The sequence below is a fragment of the Xyrauchen texanus genome, chromosome 19 (genome assembly GCF_025860055.1).
Source record: "Xyrauchen texanus isolate HMW12.3.18 chromosome 19, RBS_HiC_50CHRs, whole genome shotgun sequence".
Lineage (NCBI taxonomy): Eukaryota > Metazoa > Chordata > Actinopteri > Cypriniformes > Catostomidae > Xyrauchen > Xyrauchen texanus.
The window spans coordinates 8393855-8409629 of record NC_068294.1 but is presented as its reverse complement, the minus strand read 5'-3'; the positions used below and the strand labels follow the sequence as shown (position 1 = coordinate 8409629).

At 38.1% G+C, this 15775-nt stretch overlaps 2 protein-coding genes across 3 annotated transcripts; one reads left to right on the top strand and one right to left on the bottom strand.

Annotated features, from left to right (window-relative positions):
- The first annotated feature begins 148 nt into the window (after window positions 1-148).
- On the top strand, window positions 149-4569 carry LOC127659472 (heterogeneous nuclear ribonucleoprotein A/B-like). Of its 2 annotated transcripts, XM_052149318.1 has the most exons (9): window positions 149-216; window positions 628-852; window positions 1186-1354; window positions 1436-1594; window positions 2297-2452; window positions 2644-2731; window positions 3593-3751; window positions 3851-3936; window positions 4227-4569. In XM_052149318.1, exons 2-8 carry the CDS (start codon window positions 656-658, stop codon window positions 3919-3921), a joined length of 999 nt encoding a protein of 332 aa, XP_052005278.1. In that variant the 5' UTR covers window positions 149-216; window positions 628-655; the 3' UTR covers window positions 3922-3936; window positions 4227-4569. The 2 variants fall into 2 exon arrangements, with proteins under 2 accessions (XP_052005278.1, XP_052005279.1); XM_052149319.1 differs by lacking the exon at window positions 3851-3936.
- A 140-nt stretch (window positions 4570-4709) lies between these two features.
- On the bottom strand, window positions 4710-12602 carry LOC127659479 (eukaryotic translation initiation factor 4E-binding protein 3-like). The gene is made up of 3 exons (XM_052149327.1): window positions 12238-12602; window positions 8542-8715; window positions 4710-7147 (listed from the first exon to the last, which is right to left on the bottom strand). The coding sequence occupies exons 1-3, from the start codon at window positions 12368-12370 to the stop codon at window positions 7116-7118; spliced, it is 339 nt and encodes a 112-aa protein (XP_052005287.1). The 5' UTR covers window positions 12371-12602; the 3' UTR covers window positions 4710-7115.
- Between the last annotated feature and the right edge of the window lie 3173 nt (window positions 12603-15775).

Genomic DNA, 15775 nt, shown 5'->3' with positions numbered 1-15775 from the left:
TGACGGGAGGGGGGTTCTGTGACGTCTGAAGGACACATCTGATTGGCCATTTCAATGACAGGCATTTCAAGATATCCAATCAAATGTCCCTTTACTAAAATTCCTTTATCTTCCAACCAGTAATATAAAACAAACCGCTGGGCGGCGCAATAAGGAAGGGCCCACACCGGGAAAGCACTCCACGGACACTTTTCAAGACAGCTTGCTGCTTTTACGGTAAGAATTTACAAGCAAATCATTATTTATGAACCCAACGCATATATTTCATTGCGGTAACTCATAAATTAAATTATGAGTGAGTTGTAGGAGAGTAAAACGGTAAATGCAGCAACGAATTGCGTAACGGAAAAGAAGCGGCATGGGCTGCTGCGAGCAAAGCACGAGCTTTGTGTGGCGTCTCGCGCTACAGTGTATCAGTTATCTTCCTAACCGTTGAGATAAATTTAAAATTCAAAGTCTATGGAATTCGTTATGATGCTTTTGTAACTACTCGCATTCCATCCACGTGTTTGCATTTGTGTTGCGTATGAAAATGGAAGTGCCGCTGTTCAAAATGGTGGAGCAAATGCACAGTATTTTGCGTTACATAAGGCCCGTACTTTCGTAATCATCTCCATCTCTCTACAGTTTTAGGTTTTCACATCAAACTACCATCATGTCAGACGCTGAGCAGCAGTATATGGAGACATCGGAAAACGGCCATGAGGGCGAGGAGGATCTGAACGAAGCAGGGGAGGCTGCAGCGCGCGATGAAGCCGGCGCAGACGTATCGGCCGGGAATGACGAAGACTCTCAAAATGGTGCATCGGACGGCGGGCAAATTGATGCAAGCAAAGGGGAAGAAGATGCGGGGTATGTTGGTGTTAAATGTTCGGTCATAAGATAATTTGTTCCTTTACGTCTTTGTTGGCGCCATGTGTATGGGGGATGGGCACTTTGGTGAATTAAGCATGGAGTGGTGCCTAAAAAATATAATTACAGTTACACATCAATATATAATGGTATCGACAGTTTATGAGCGTAAGCGGTGTGTTTTGTGATTACATGAGCGCCGTGGTACAGTTAAGCACGAGTATCAGCCACATTTTATGTTTGAAGTGAAGAAATGGGGAATTTGAAAAGCGTGCTAGTACGCTCCCTTCAGGTCATACCCTGTTCACACGCTTTTCTGGTTGATTTCCTCAGGAAAATGTTTGTCGGTGGCCTCAGCTGGGACACTAGTAAAAAGGATCTTAAAGATTATTTCTCCAAATTTGGAGAGGTGTCAGACTGCACCATCAAAATGGACCCCAACACTGGAAGATCAAGAGGATTCGGGTTCATTCTGTTCAAAGAGTCGGCTGGTGTAGACAAGGTGAGCTTTGGAAATCCTAAAATGAGACATCTTTACCAGATTCTATAATAGCATACTTATTAACGGTTCTGTCTTTTGCAGGTTTTGGCACAAAAAGAGCACAGATTGGACGGACGACAGATTGACCCCAAGAAAGCGATGGCAATGAAGAAAGAACCCCAGAAGAAGATCTTTGTTGGTGGTCTGAACCCTGAAACTACAGAAGAGAGGATCCGCGAGTATTTCGGTGCCTTTGGCGAGGTATGAGATCATCCGGTTTAGATTTTCAAACACATGTTTTATATTAAGCAAACAGCACAGGATAAACATGAGTTTTTCACCTAATGGACATATGCTATCTAAAGTAATATGCATCCACTTGTTTGTACGGTTTAATGGAATTCGGATTAAAAAAAAAAAATGATCCTCTTTTCTCCCAATTTGGAATACCCAGTTCCCACTACTTAGTAGGTCCTCGTGGTGGTGTGGTTGGCAGTGGACAAGTCTCAGTTGCCTCCGCTTATGAGACCGTCAATCCACACATTTTATCACGTGGCTCGCTGTGCGGCGACTCAAAGCATGTGGGGGCTCATGCTGCTATCCATGCACAACTTGCCACGCACCCCACTGAGAGTGAGAACCACTTAATCATGACCATGAGGTGGTTACCCCTTGTGACTCTATCCTCCCAAGCAGCCTTGCCAATTTGGTTGCTTGGGAGACCTGGCTGGTGTCACTCAGCACACCTTTGATTAAAACTTGTGACTCCAGAGGTGGTAGTCCATGTCAATACTTGCTGAGCTACCCAGGCCCCCATTTTTACTGTATCTATACTCGTGTTGATTTTGAAAATTAGTCTGCATTCCAAACTTCTGTTGCTCATCTATTTTAGTTTGCATATCATTTCTGAATTTTAGATGTTTTTTGGTACACTTTGTAATTTAATTTCTTATATTAATGCAGATCGAGACTATTGAACTTCCAATGGATCCAAAGACGAATAAGAGGAGAGGGTTTGTCTTCATCACTTTTAAGGAAGAAGAATCTGTCAAGAAAATTCTTGAGAAGAAATATCACAACGTCAGTGGAACCAAGGACTTAAATGGGAAAGAAGGCCTTGTGAGTGTTTTCATGACTTCTACCTTGAATTTCCGGATGCAAATGGTTGTAGATATTCAGTGTCTGACACCGCACTACCTGTTTAAACTTTGAATCCGGACAACATTGTTTTTTATTGGTGTGTTTTTGGTGCCGAGATTTTGTGTGGTATGACTCATTGTGACTCATCGCTCAATCTTGTATTCTTCCAGTGTGAGATTAAGGTTGCACAGCCTAAAGAAGTGTACCAGCAGCAGCAGTATGGAGGCCGCTTTGGAGGTCGAGGAAGGGGACGTGGAGGTTAGTACTGTGGAACAGACACATCTCACCCTCCAAAGTTTTGGATACATAAGTCTTCAGTTTAACAAGATAGTTATTGCTTGTTAGGCCTCTTGCATACGCTTCAAAATGAAGTACTGTTTATCTATGTGTAAATTAAATGCAAAAGCTGGGCCAAGTTTTTAAAGGTTAGGTTTAACTAGGCAACAGGAACCGAGTCCCATGTTAACCTGTTTCAAATGGTTTGTGATGGAAAACAATCACTCTGCATTTATTAAAATTATATTCCAGTGTCAATACAAGTTAAGCTTAATCAACTGCATTTGTGGCATAATTTTGATTACTACACACATTTATTTCAAATTTTTCCTCCTTAAAAAGGAAGAAAAAGAGAAAATCTGGGTTACAGTGAGGCACTTACAATGGAAGTGAACGAGGCCAGTCTGTAAACTTTATTATTTCAGAAGTATTGCTACAAGACGTAAAAAAAAAATATATATATATATGTGTGTGTGTGTGCGCGCATACGCTTGACACCATTTCAGTGTGATAGAAATACTTGCTAACCTTTTCTGTGTGAAGTTTTATCCAACTTTATAACTTGCACCACCATAAACCCTAAAATGACTGAAACATTTGGATTTAAACAACTTTTACAGCTCGAATAACACAAGTTTTAACAATTTGCCACAAACGCTGTTAATTGAGCTTACATTTTTTTTGAAAAGCAATGTTTATTTTAAGCTCATTGGCTGATCACAGATCTGACAAAGTCCATTCCAAAAATACAGTATGTCTTAAATTTAGGGCTAGTTGCATTAGTTAACATTAATATGGCACAACACCTGTGTATTAAATAATGGGTAATATTTTGTTTTGTAGGCCAAGGTCAGAACTGGAATCAGGGCTACAATAACTACTGGAACCAAGGCTATGGTAACCAAGGTTATGGCTACGGTGGGCAGCAAGGCTACGGTGGATACGGAGGCTACGGCAACTATGATTATTCAGCAGGCTACTACGGCGGTGGATATGACTACAGTAAGCGTTGATTGTCCGTGGGCTTTCCCTCCCCCCGTTGGGTTCTTGTGAATACAAGGGTCTCAAGTTCCTTTCTCTGCTTTTTTCTCACCCCCCTAGACCAGGGCAGTACAAGCTATGGAAAAACTCCGAGACGTGGGGGTCACCAGAGTAGCTACAAGCCATACTGATCATGTGTAGTGCAGGTATGCATTGATTTTCTAACCATTCATTGTAAGGTTAATTTGGTTGTCACCCTTAACATGTTTTAAAGCGCAATTCATCTCCATTTATCCAAGCAACTGTAACGCAGATAAAAATTGGGGGGGTACTAAATATCCAATCGATTGTTTGGTGGGATGATATTTCATCGAACACTGATCCAGTAGGGCTGTAGTGGTAGATCAGGATAGGCCCCATCTCCATTTCATTTTGGATAATGATTTGTAGGACGTGTAGATTCAAACTAAATCTCGATGCTGTTTCTCTTTTAAAGGTCGTAAAACTACAGAGGAACCAGTGATCTGGTCACAGTGAACATTTGGGGTCTTTTACTTTTGGAAGTTGGCAGAGTCTGGACTTCTGCTTCATTTTGTACAGAAAACATAAGGAACGGGGGGAGCAAATGTCACTTCACTTTTGTTTTATAATTTTTTTTTTGTCCCTTTTACATTTCCAGAGATGGAAGTGTTATTTTTTTACTGTACTTTTTGGTACCTTTTTGAATCTAATGTATTGTATGGTTGTATTTTACATCTTGGCTGTCTTACCACATCTAGTCTCAGAGCTCTCAAAATGCTTTCAGAATAAACCATTTTGGTTAAATTTTCTTTGGTGTTTCAAGATTATATTTTTTTCCCTGTTTGTCACCTGTGCTCTGTGTTGCAAAGTTGCATGGCCTCAAGGTGAGATGAAAGGGATTTCTTAATGATTGTAAGCTTGTCCATTGAAATCTGTTTGTGGAAAGTTTTTAGGAGACTTTTTTTTTTTTTTTTTCTTCTCTTTACTGCTTTTAAGGAGATTTCCTCCCATCTTGTTAGATATTTAAAAGTGGCTTTAATGGTAAACTATACCTCAAAACATACACAGGTAACTGTAACAGGATTCTTTCTCTTAAACACTGGCAACGCATTCCTCCCAGTGTCTTGGACAAATTTCAAAAAATAAACTTGGTTTTTATGATGTCTATTGTCTGTCTAATGCTTTTGAATAATACCTGTAATGTGCTATTTCAGTGCATCAAAATTATTGTAATGTAGTTGTCCTTAACCAACAACACAAATACAATGTTGCAACACTATTAGGGAAACCCTGGAAATATCAGGACATTTGTACATTGGAGAAATCTGCAATTGATGTGAAGAAATTTCTTAATTTAAGTATTATTAAACTCTTCGCTCATTGTCATTGGCAAGACATTGCTCTTTGTTAGTCTTAAAGAAATCCCTAACCTGTAATTACAAATAAATGGAAAAGTATTCAAATAAGGCTTTTCTTTGGTAACTGGTAGAAAAAGATGAAACAGTTTTAAATGCACATAGTGCAATTTGAATAAACAGGTCACTAAAAAAAAAATCACTCCTTAATGGTGTGGATTTACATTTGTATTATAATGGTTACTGGACAGTTTCCAAAGGTCCCTGCATATGCTGTGCTTTTGCCAGGGTGTACCCAAACCTAACAGCAATCATTTGTTTTGAAACACATCCTTGATAACATGCCTGTATATGGCATCTTGTTCCAAATTTAACCTATGAGAGACTGCAGTGCATGTCTTTCACTTCTGATTTTGTTAAAACTTGGAAATTCTTGTTAAACAGCAACATAGTTTTTATTGGTAGATTCTCCAAAGGTTTAGCCTGCTTTTGAATTGATAATTTTCTGAGGATTTAGTCCGTTTCAGTAAATAAAATAAATATAAAATAAATGTCATGTTACTAAATAAAATATAAAGCCATAAGCAAGTTTTGATTGTTAATTAATACATATGCTTTCAGTACACATTCTGGATTAGGGACTGTTTGTTTTGAAGGTGCACTCTGTAATTTTATTCTTCTAAAAACTTCTAAAGACATGAATTGTAATTTTGTAATATATGTTAGAAATCATGAGGACTCACATTAAAGTGAAGACTCCAGTCATATCAGTAACCTTATAAAAGCTGTTTTATTCTACATGGAGAGGGTCTGCACATGGGGGCTGCCATGTTACAATCACACGACCAGCTGAACACTACTCACTTAATCTCATGTAACCATCCTGTTATTGGACACTTTCACTCATTGATTAAAGTAATCATGGCTGACTGTGAAAACATTTCTACAAAAGCATCTGAAACAGGAAACTATTAATTTTAAATGATGCTGCATCCAAGCCACTAGGTGTCACTGTTAGACCAAGATGACACAAAGATAAAAGTTACTGAGTGCACCTTTAAAGAAATGTATTACATTTGTATTTCAATTTTCTATAATGTAATTAAATTTTTGGCACTGAAAGTCTTCGTGAAATTTAGTTTATGACAATTTTCTGCCCTCTATCTGACCCTTAGAATTAAACAGGCCTTTTTTTTTTTTTTTTTGCTGCTACTGCTGGTTGTTTTCAGTGAACTAGATGCATGCTAAATTTAATTGACAACTGCTCTGATAAAAAATTTAATTTACAAAGTATCAATGCCTATAAATTGTTTTTTTTTTTTTTTTTGCCTTGCAAGCACTGGTATTTCTTTGAGGAAATGCAAAACTAGTGTACAAGACCTTTTTAGCACTAGAGGGAGGTAGAGGTCACATGTTTTTGTAGGTCATGCGACGTTTCTCGACAATAAAACCAATACTTGTAGGCAATACATATTTCCAAACGAAATAAATCGAATCACATATTTGTTTGTTTTTTCCCACAAACAAGATAAAACATGAGAAAATCCAGGCAAATGAAACACCAGGAAAAACCCTGAGGGCACATGGTGGTTCACATTTATGTTCTGATGTGCTATTTCAGTTGAATCACCAAAGCATGCAACATTCATTCATTTGGCATTTAGTCAGTGTCTACCATTAAACAACGAACATATTTGCTGATATATATGATGTTCAGAAATGACAGATTTTGTCAAGGATCTGCCCCGACTCATTTGTAATGCTACATTTTCTTAAAAAAAGTAGAAAGTAACATATGTACAATAAAGAACTGTCAAACATTTCTATTTTTCTTTGTGTAACCTTCTAACAAACACTTTTACACAAAGGAATAAGACACCCTTTGGGCATTTGGCTCCATAAAAAGCCTTGTGAATCTGGTGAATGAGTGATGTCCGCTGATTATGGGCCATGCAGCAACATCCCAGCAGATAAGAGAGACAATTCTCCACAGGAGGTAGATGAAAGATTCAAATGTCCATCTCAAACTGGTTATCATCAGCTATTAAAAAAAAATCAATAGAGATTCGTTAGTGTGTGTATCTAGAAGGTAGACAGTCATATTCAACAGAAAGAGACCTTGATGAACTTTTTGTGGTCTTTAAAGTAGAAGATGTTATAGTTATGTTTGGGAACCGAAAGACTTTTCTTTTATAAGGATTTTCATGACTTTCATTTCCACTAACGGTTCATTTAGTGCATTCTTCCACTGAACACTGTGTTAAAATACTTAGTCAGAAAACATAAATACTCTTGACAGAGTTCCCTACAAGCACATAGCGGCATTGCAGTGGGAAACTGAGCAGTTCTAAACGTACAACGGTATCAGTGTAACACGAATCCCGAACGAATCACTCGTATGAGTCGGTTCTTTTTAGTAAATCAAAACTTAAAGGTGGACTCAGTAACTTTTATCTTTGTGTCATCTTGGACATACACTGACACCTATTAGCCCTGATGCAGCATCATTTAAAATCAATAGTTTTCAGTTTCAGATGCATGTGTAGAAATGTATTCAGTCAGCCATGATTACTTTAATCAATGAGTGAAAGTGTCCAATAACAGGATGGTTACTGAGATTAAGTGAGTAGTGTTCAGCTGGTCATGTGATTCTAACATGGCAGCCCCCATGTGTGGACCCTCTTCATGTAGAATAAAACGGCTTTTATAAGGTTACTGATATGACTGAAGTCTTCATTTTAATGTGAGTGCTCATGATTTCTAACATATACTGCAAAATTACAATTCATGTCTTTAGAAGTTAAACTTTTTTTAATAAGGAAAATATTACTGAGTGCACCTTTAATAAACCACAAGTCATTCATTTAATCATATCCAACATAATATAGCCTACATTTCTTAATGAATAAATCTGACTCTTACTGAAAATTAGTATGCAAACAGACAATTTGCAAGAATCTATTTTGTTAAATGATCTCCTCCTTTGGTAACAGTAAATCCAAATATAATTCCCTCAAAAGTACTAAAGAAACGTTAATGGAACCGTTAAGGAACCAAAATCATTAAGACGGATCGGATCTGGAATTGTGAAATTATTTACTATTCCCATCCCTATACCTTTTCTGTCCCAGCTTAATATGCAGAGACAACTACAAGTAATCCATTCAAAGTTCGATTCCCCTGAAAAATTTAAAGACTCTCTGGCAGTTCCAGAAAAGTCATTATCGATGCATTTCTGTTTAGTATTGCAGAAATTATACACTTTACAAAGTTCATTTAAAGTTTATTCTGAGATTTAACAAAGGCTGTTGAAACTGGTTTCCACATAATTATAAACCTGAAATACCCATTGGGTTAAGACGAAACTTGAAGTCTTTTTCCTGGAAATGTTATTGCAAAACAAGTTTTCCTTTTTATATATATATATCATTGTACCTGCCAGATCCTTATCCTCCTCCAACTCCTCTTTGAGTTCCTGCAGTTTGGACATGGGATGGTGTGAAGGAATGGTGACCCCAGGAATCTGAGGCAGACAGCAGGGTGGGGTCCGGGCGATGGGGGAGTTTCTACAGTCGAGGAGGAACTTTCTGTCGTAAATAATCCGGGTTCCTGGAGGAGGGGCAGGACATGTATTATAGCAGCCAAACATGTGCTTACAAAAACATATTTACACTCTGTAGTTCTTTGTTCAGACTATACAACCTTTTTGTTTTAAAGAGTGTATGGTTACAGACAAAAGTTTTAGCACACAAAAACAGACAATAAAATAAAGCTTTGCATTAAAAAACAAGCAACAACTCTAGTCTTGTAAGATACAAGATAAGGAGCTTTGTGCCATTTAATCAGCCCATCCTATAAGTGTAAATGAAGCCTCAAACACTTTTGAGAAAAGCCTTAGAATTTGCATGAGGAAGAAGTTATTTTTGTAGTGATTGCATGACTCGCAGGGTTGCCACATGTCATGTAAAATAAGGGATCGTTCCGTATTTAAAAATAAAATGATGCGTCCCGTATTGAAGCTGGTCAGATTTGCCAGATTGCCAATTTAACATTGATATAAATTGGAAAATTTGCCTATGGTGGGTAAGGGACCATCTGAAAATCCACACATTGTGCTAAAATGTGCTAATACTGTGGAGAGTGTGCTAAGGGACCGTCTGAAAAGTCCACAAATGGTGGTAAAACTGTTTTTTCTACATAAATGTTCAATAAGATCAAACAATGTATGAATACAATCATAAAGACAAGTACTGGTGAAGGAAAAAAATAAACATCAATTAAAAAAAAATTACAAACCATCCAAAATGCATACATAAGATAAAGAAGACACATAATACATTTTTTTTTTTTTTTTATACAAGTCATGGGTCAGGAAAGTGCTCATTTTAGCATGTAAGAAAGGATATACAATATTTATTAATAACGCACATTAACTCTAAACACATTTTTTGCTAAAACTGTGGAGGATGTGGTTAGGGGCTGTGATTCAAACTTCAAAAGTGGCAACCCTAATGACTCGGTACCCTTATTTTAATTTTAGGAAACTTGAGCTCTTCTGCATCTTCAAAGCCATTATAAAGGGCCCAACAATGTAGTGAATGAGTTCCAACCTCCATGTTAAGAAAAGTTGTAAACAAACTTGAGATGGTTAAGTATTCAAGTAAAAAAAAAAAATGTTTAAAGTTTAACCTATGCAAAAAAAAAAAGCAGTGCTATCCATATAGCTACATAAGCCATACTGTACCCAACAGCCAGTAACTGAAAAACATGTTATGCAACCTTTGCTATTTAGTGCAATGTGTTCTGGACAAAAGGGGGGTGAGAGAGAAGGGGGAGGGGCAGGGTGTGGACTGAGTCAGTGACAGGGGTTGAACGAACAGCGGTCACAAGTGTGAGCTGCTATGGTTAGTGGTAATTGAATGCTGGGAGACCAACCCAACTATTTCAGCAGGACTTTGTAAAAGGGAAAGACAGTTTCCACCTGCACAGTTCAGGAAGGGATGCTTTGTTCATTCTTATTTAAAGTCGTGCAATGTGGACATTTTTCAAAAAGAAGGGCATTTGAGGGCAGTTTGTTTAGATTGCAGCATCAGTTTTCACTCTGAATCTCACAGAATCATTTCCATGTCAGATTTGTACTCCACAATAATATTAATAATAATAAAAAAATACATTTGCATGAAGAAAATTAAGCTTATTGTTATGTGACATTATTTTTCAAGACAATTAAGCACATTTCTCCCCCGAATTCTCATTACTGCTAAGCGCCTGGATGTTTTTCTCTTGATACATTAGTTTTTTATCATTCCCACTATTCTAAATGTTGAATGGTAAAACAATGCTGTCATGCAATACTTTTTTTAACATTTAAATCAGCATAAAGTCATGAAAACATATAGTCCCATCAGTGTTGGGTAAGTTACTCAAAACATTTAATCAACTACAAATTACCAACTACTTCTTTAAAATTACAATCGGATTATGCCATCAAAGTAAACACATTACTAATTACGTTACTCTTAGGTAACTTTCTTAAACACTGTTTTTCTGCTAAACAAATGTGAAAATAATATCTATGTTTCCTCCTTGTTCATTATCACAATTCAGTTGTCACATTATACATGATGTGTATAATGTGACAACTGAATTAAACTAAAAGTAACTGTAATATGTTTGCAAGAATACAATTTATAAATGTGCAATCCATTACACACCTTTTTGTATTTTAAAGTAATTAGCTTAAAGTAACTAATTACTATGTAATCAGATTACACCAACACTCATTACCATGATGTATACATACTTTATTTCAATAATATATCATTAACTATTTGCAATAAGAATTTGGGGGAGGAAATGTGCTTAATTGTCATGAAAATAATGTAACAATGCAAAATGGCCCTAAAGATAGGCTTCATTTTTTCTTTTCTTTAGGCAAAACATTTTTTTTTTATTTCTTTCTCTTAGTTTTGGGGTCCTTGACCAGTTTAGTGAGATTGACATACTTCTAGAAATGAGTGCACATACCTCATCAGAACTTTCTGTGATCTGTTATTTTACTTTCTACCCTGAGGGAACCATCCATGATCCGGTGGCCCCAATGAACCCAGCTCATGTCTAGCACCAAGAGCTCTGTTATTCCTGAAATCCACAACAGCTGTGGAGGAGGAGGGGGGCTGTTTCTAAGAATTGTCTCCTCATCTGCATGCTATTAAAGTTACAGGCACATGAGAAAGATATGCAGAGAGGGACAAAGCAGATTGAGAAACATGTGAGGTGGAGGGACCAACACCTAAAATAATGGTGTCATGCGTTTGTTTATCACAACATTTGGATGCCCATTATCTTTATGTGCCCGTTTGGGGACATACAAGCTGTAAATCAGATAACCAGACATTGTACCATAACATGAGGCAGGGCAGTTGAACTATCTGGCTGCAAATAGTCTGCCATAAATGATTAACTCGGTTCGCAAAACAGTCTGTGTTGTAGCGCAAGAATGTAATATCGCGCACGTTGCTGTGCACCCTGGTGGCATTACAAGACTAACGCATATTTTCATGGGTTTCAAGTTAACACACGTATGCTACGTATTAGACCATATTAAATAGTCGTTGACTACTGATTAAATATACAGAAATTATTAAATGAAAACACGCAATGTTTTCAGCTTTTCCCGTCACGGGCGCAACGTGCGTCAAGCAGTACTAGCAATACAATTTGCTCACGCAAGCCACCGTATAAAATATATATTATTTTTCATTTAATTTCAATACACGCACACATTTTGGTTTAACGCAACTGTATCAAAGTTGTTTTTTAGTTCCCAGAACAGACATTGTAAAGTTCTGTTTTGGTTAACCAGGAAACTATTTCAGTTTTACGGAATTAGAACGTACCCTGTATGTTTGGAGAACGTTCTCCTAACGTTATCTTAACTTCTAAGTTCCGATTTCTTTTCTGCAATCCTGCTGTATGTCAATAATAACTCTACACACTATGTCTAGTATTTTTATTAAAATACAAACCTCCTGTCTCGATGCAAGTTTACTTACCTATCTTGTTTGGTTTACCTGCTTAAACAAATCAAATAAATCTGAAAGATTTATTTCCATTAAAACATAATCGTACCTCCTGGTGTGGTGGAGAAGAGTGTTCCTCCAGGAGTCTGACTGTAGCAGTCTGGGAGTTGAGACCAGTCTTTGAGGTGCAGGACACGTGTGGGAATGGGACAGCTCTTGCTCTGCTGCGTGTTGCCAGACATCGTTGGTGAAATGTGCTGAAAATTCTTTGCCACTAAATATAAAGTAATATCTGAGGTGACTCTGCAGGGCTGCCTCGGTCCAATACCAGTTCAGACGACTGGTTGGATAGATCCGGATCAACTTCAACAGAAGTTTAACAATTATCAAAAAGAATGCAAAGATATTTTTAGAGAGCTGCAGTGGTGTGTGACACCCGATGAAGAGAGGCAATCTATACTAGGGCATTGGTGAGGGGGTATTTAACAACAGCTCAGACTACGTGACTCGCATCATGTGATAAACGAGACTGGATCAACCACAAAAACTGGCCAGTGTAACATATAGAGTTGCCAGATCTTTAAGTGGAATGTATTTGTTTTTAGATTCAAGAATACTTTTTAAAATGTAGCGCTTTTTACATTATGAGCCCCGATAATTATTACCACTTTTCACCCCACTAGCTACGTCCCTGCCATGAGGAAATTACAGACACAAACTATTATGCGTTTCATATTACACTACAGAAACAATACACGCTTATGAAGGCTTGTGTAGTTCCTCTTCACAACTTGGAATTTCACGCTAGTTGTAAGCAGATATAAACAAAAACACGTGTAAAGAGAAACAGTCATGACTCGTGAGTGAATTACAATATAATTTTAAATAGTTTATTGCACACAAGTGTTTTCGGTAATCTCTTACATTATGTCAATAAAAAAAAATATCTCAAAATTACTTTACATTTTCAGGGGTTTTCAAACTGGGATCCGGGCGGGAAACGTCTCGGTTATATAACCTCGGTTCCCTGAGAGGAAGGGAACTAGACATTGCATATTAACGCATATGGGGAGTGCCTTCATACACGACCAATTTGAAACCTCTTGATAATAACGCCAATATTTTAATATTGACTATGTTGTTTGAGCCCTCCTATTTTAAACAGGTGCACAGACACCATTTCCTCCGAATTTCTGGCTGAGAACAAGGAGCGCATCGCTCCTGCCTCAAGAACTCTTGAGTCTTGTTGTGCGGCTAGTGTTCGCAATGTTTCGTTCCCTTCGTCTCAGGGAACCAAGGTTATGTACATAACCGAGACATTTCCCGCCCGGAACCCAGTTTGAAAACCCCTGAAAATGTAAAATATTTTTTTTTTTATTGACATAATGTACGAGATTACCAAAAACACTTATGTGCAATAAACTATTTAAAATGATATTGCAATTCACTCATGAGTCATGACTGAATTAAATAGAGGAGGGAAGAAGGCCTGAAGGTGAACCACCTGCGCTTTGAAGGGTGTGGTCAGGACCTTGGGTACATAGCCTTTCCTGGGTTTGACAGAGGCTCTTGAAAGACCGGGGCCAAACTCCAGAAATGAATTGTCGACTGATAGTACATGCAGGTCACCTACCCGTTTTACTGAGGCCAGAGCCAGCAGTAGTGCAGTCTTAATGGAGAGCATGCGCAAATCAACAGAGTCCAAAGGCTCGAAGGGGGGCCCTGCGAGAGCTTTTAGGACTAAAGTTAAGTCCTGTAAGGGGGAAGGGGGATAAGGTGAAGGAGGGATATGGAAGAAACCCAACTGACCCAAGGACGGTATCCAATGGCATGGCTGAAGGTCTCCTGCATGTTCTGTCTTATCATGCGCTTTCAGTTTAAGTTATTTTGTTTCTGTTAAATAACTATATTATTCATTTTATGATCCTCGTTTATTTTATCTGACTCCAATTATAAAAGTTTGTAAGGATATGTTAATGTTCAAATCTTAGTTATTATTATTAAATTTGATTTAACATTTTAATCATCGTATTTAACTCTATTTTATATTGTACTCGTTCATTCGGATTCCTATGTCTCTTAGAGAGTCTTGCGCTGGCCGTGTACGCGGATCTCAATTTGTTTGTCGGAGCTCTAAAGTCTCAGCCGGTGTACCCCATGCTCCACTCAGAACTGAGATTTGTCCGCTACTAACCTGGTCGTAGATTTGCGGAAACATGGACTTAACATAATCTACTAAATAGAATAGTTTCCGAGAAAATCTAAATAAACTCAAATGTAACAATTTATTTACCAGGTAAAATAATACATTCATCAATTCCAATTAGACAATAATAAGTCAAATTTAGACATTTTATCAAAACATAAGAAATTCAAATTGCAATTACCTGATATAAACTACACACAGTAAACTGTGTGGGATCTTCTGACTACAGAGAACCATGAACAATGTGTCACATTTCCTTAAATACCCAAACCATGAACAAAGGGAATTTTTGGTGTTGTTAGTTTTGGGAAGTCCTTGGGACATGCCTCATTAACATACAGGCAGGGATGGGGACAGACCTACAGAATTATACAGCATTTGGCAAAGACCTTATAACTTTGTTACTCTTAGTTTTATCAACATGGGAAAGGGACCAATATACCAGTCGCACTGAGACATTTTAAATAATACCAAACATGCCTAGTCACATCATTTGTATACATCAGATATGCCATTTTGTTACAGTACATGCAGATCTTAGGTGAGTTTGAAGTGATTCTGAGCTGAAGGGGAAGGAAGAGTCGAGGGGGACGGATGATTTTGAGTTTTAGGAGAATAGGCCTAAATTGGCCTGAGGTGAGATAGACGTCAGGTGTGAGATTTGTGTTTTATTGTCCTTGCTCAGGAGGATGTGTTGACTCAGGTGAAAATGTTCTTCTGTGTGAGAGTTTTTATGACTTGTATCTCGCAGAATTCTTTGACATTTACAACATCTTGATGTCAGCCTTACAGTCCCAAGTCGTGAGAGTAGCCGGCCGAGGTGGGTGTAATCGTCTTCCTCCTTTAAAACTTTATGATTAAATCATGCTTGCCTATAGAGTTGCCGGCTTCATAGTTGCCACATACACTTTGAGCGTTAAAGGTGTGAGTCCTGCGTCTAATCACTCTTGAAGAAATATTTGAATTTCATGTATTGGGCAGTTTAATGGGTCCTTACTATGTGAGAGACACCAATCAGTGAACTCCTTCTGTTTTTTTGCATAGCGGCATCTTGTGGACAGTGCTCTGGCTTGTAAAATGGTGTTCATGACTGAACGCGTCAGTTCTGGTGCATGTAGTACGTCCCGTTTAGGGATGCCAGATTGTGAATTGCACCTGAGAGAGGAGATCCCTCCTCAGTGGTATTTCCCATGGTGAGCTGTACAGCATCTCCAACGTTTCCAGAAACCATGGCTGGTTGGGCCATTTCGGTGCAATTAATAGAACCATTTCTTTGTCCTCTCTGACTTTTGTGATGTCACAAGAGGCTGTGTCTTGGACGGCCGCTACATTTCCCTGAGGTGGCTGCAGCCACTAACAGCTATGGCTCCATCTGCTGGTGGAGTCGGGAACTCCACCCCTCAATACACCACATTCCCGCACACCTGAGACTGATCGGGGT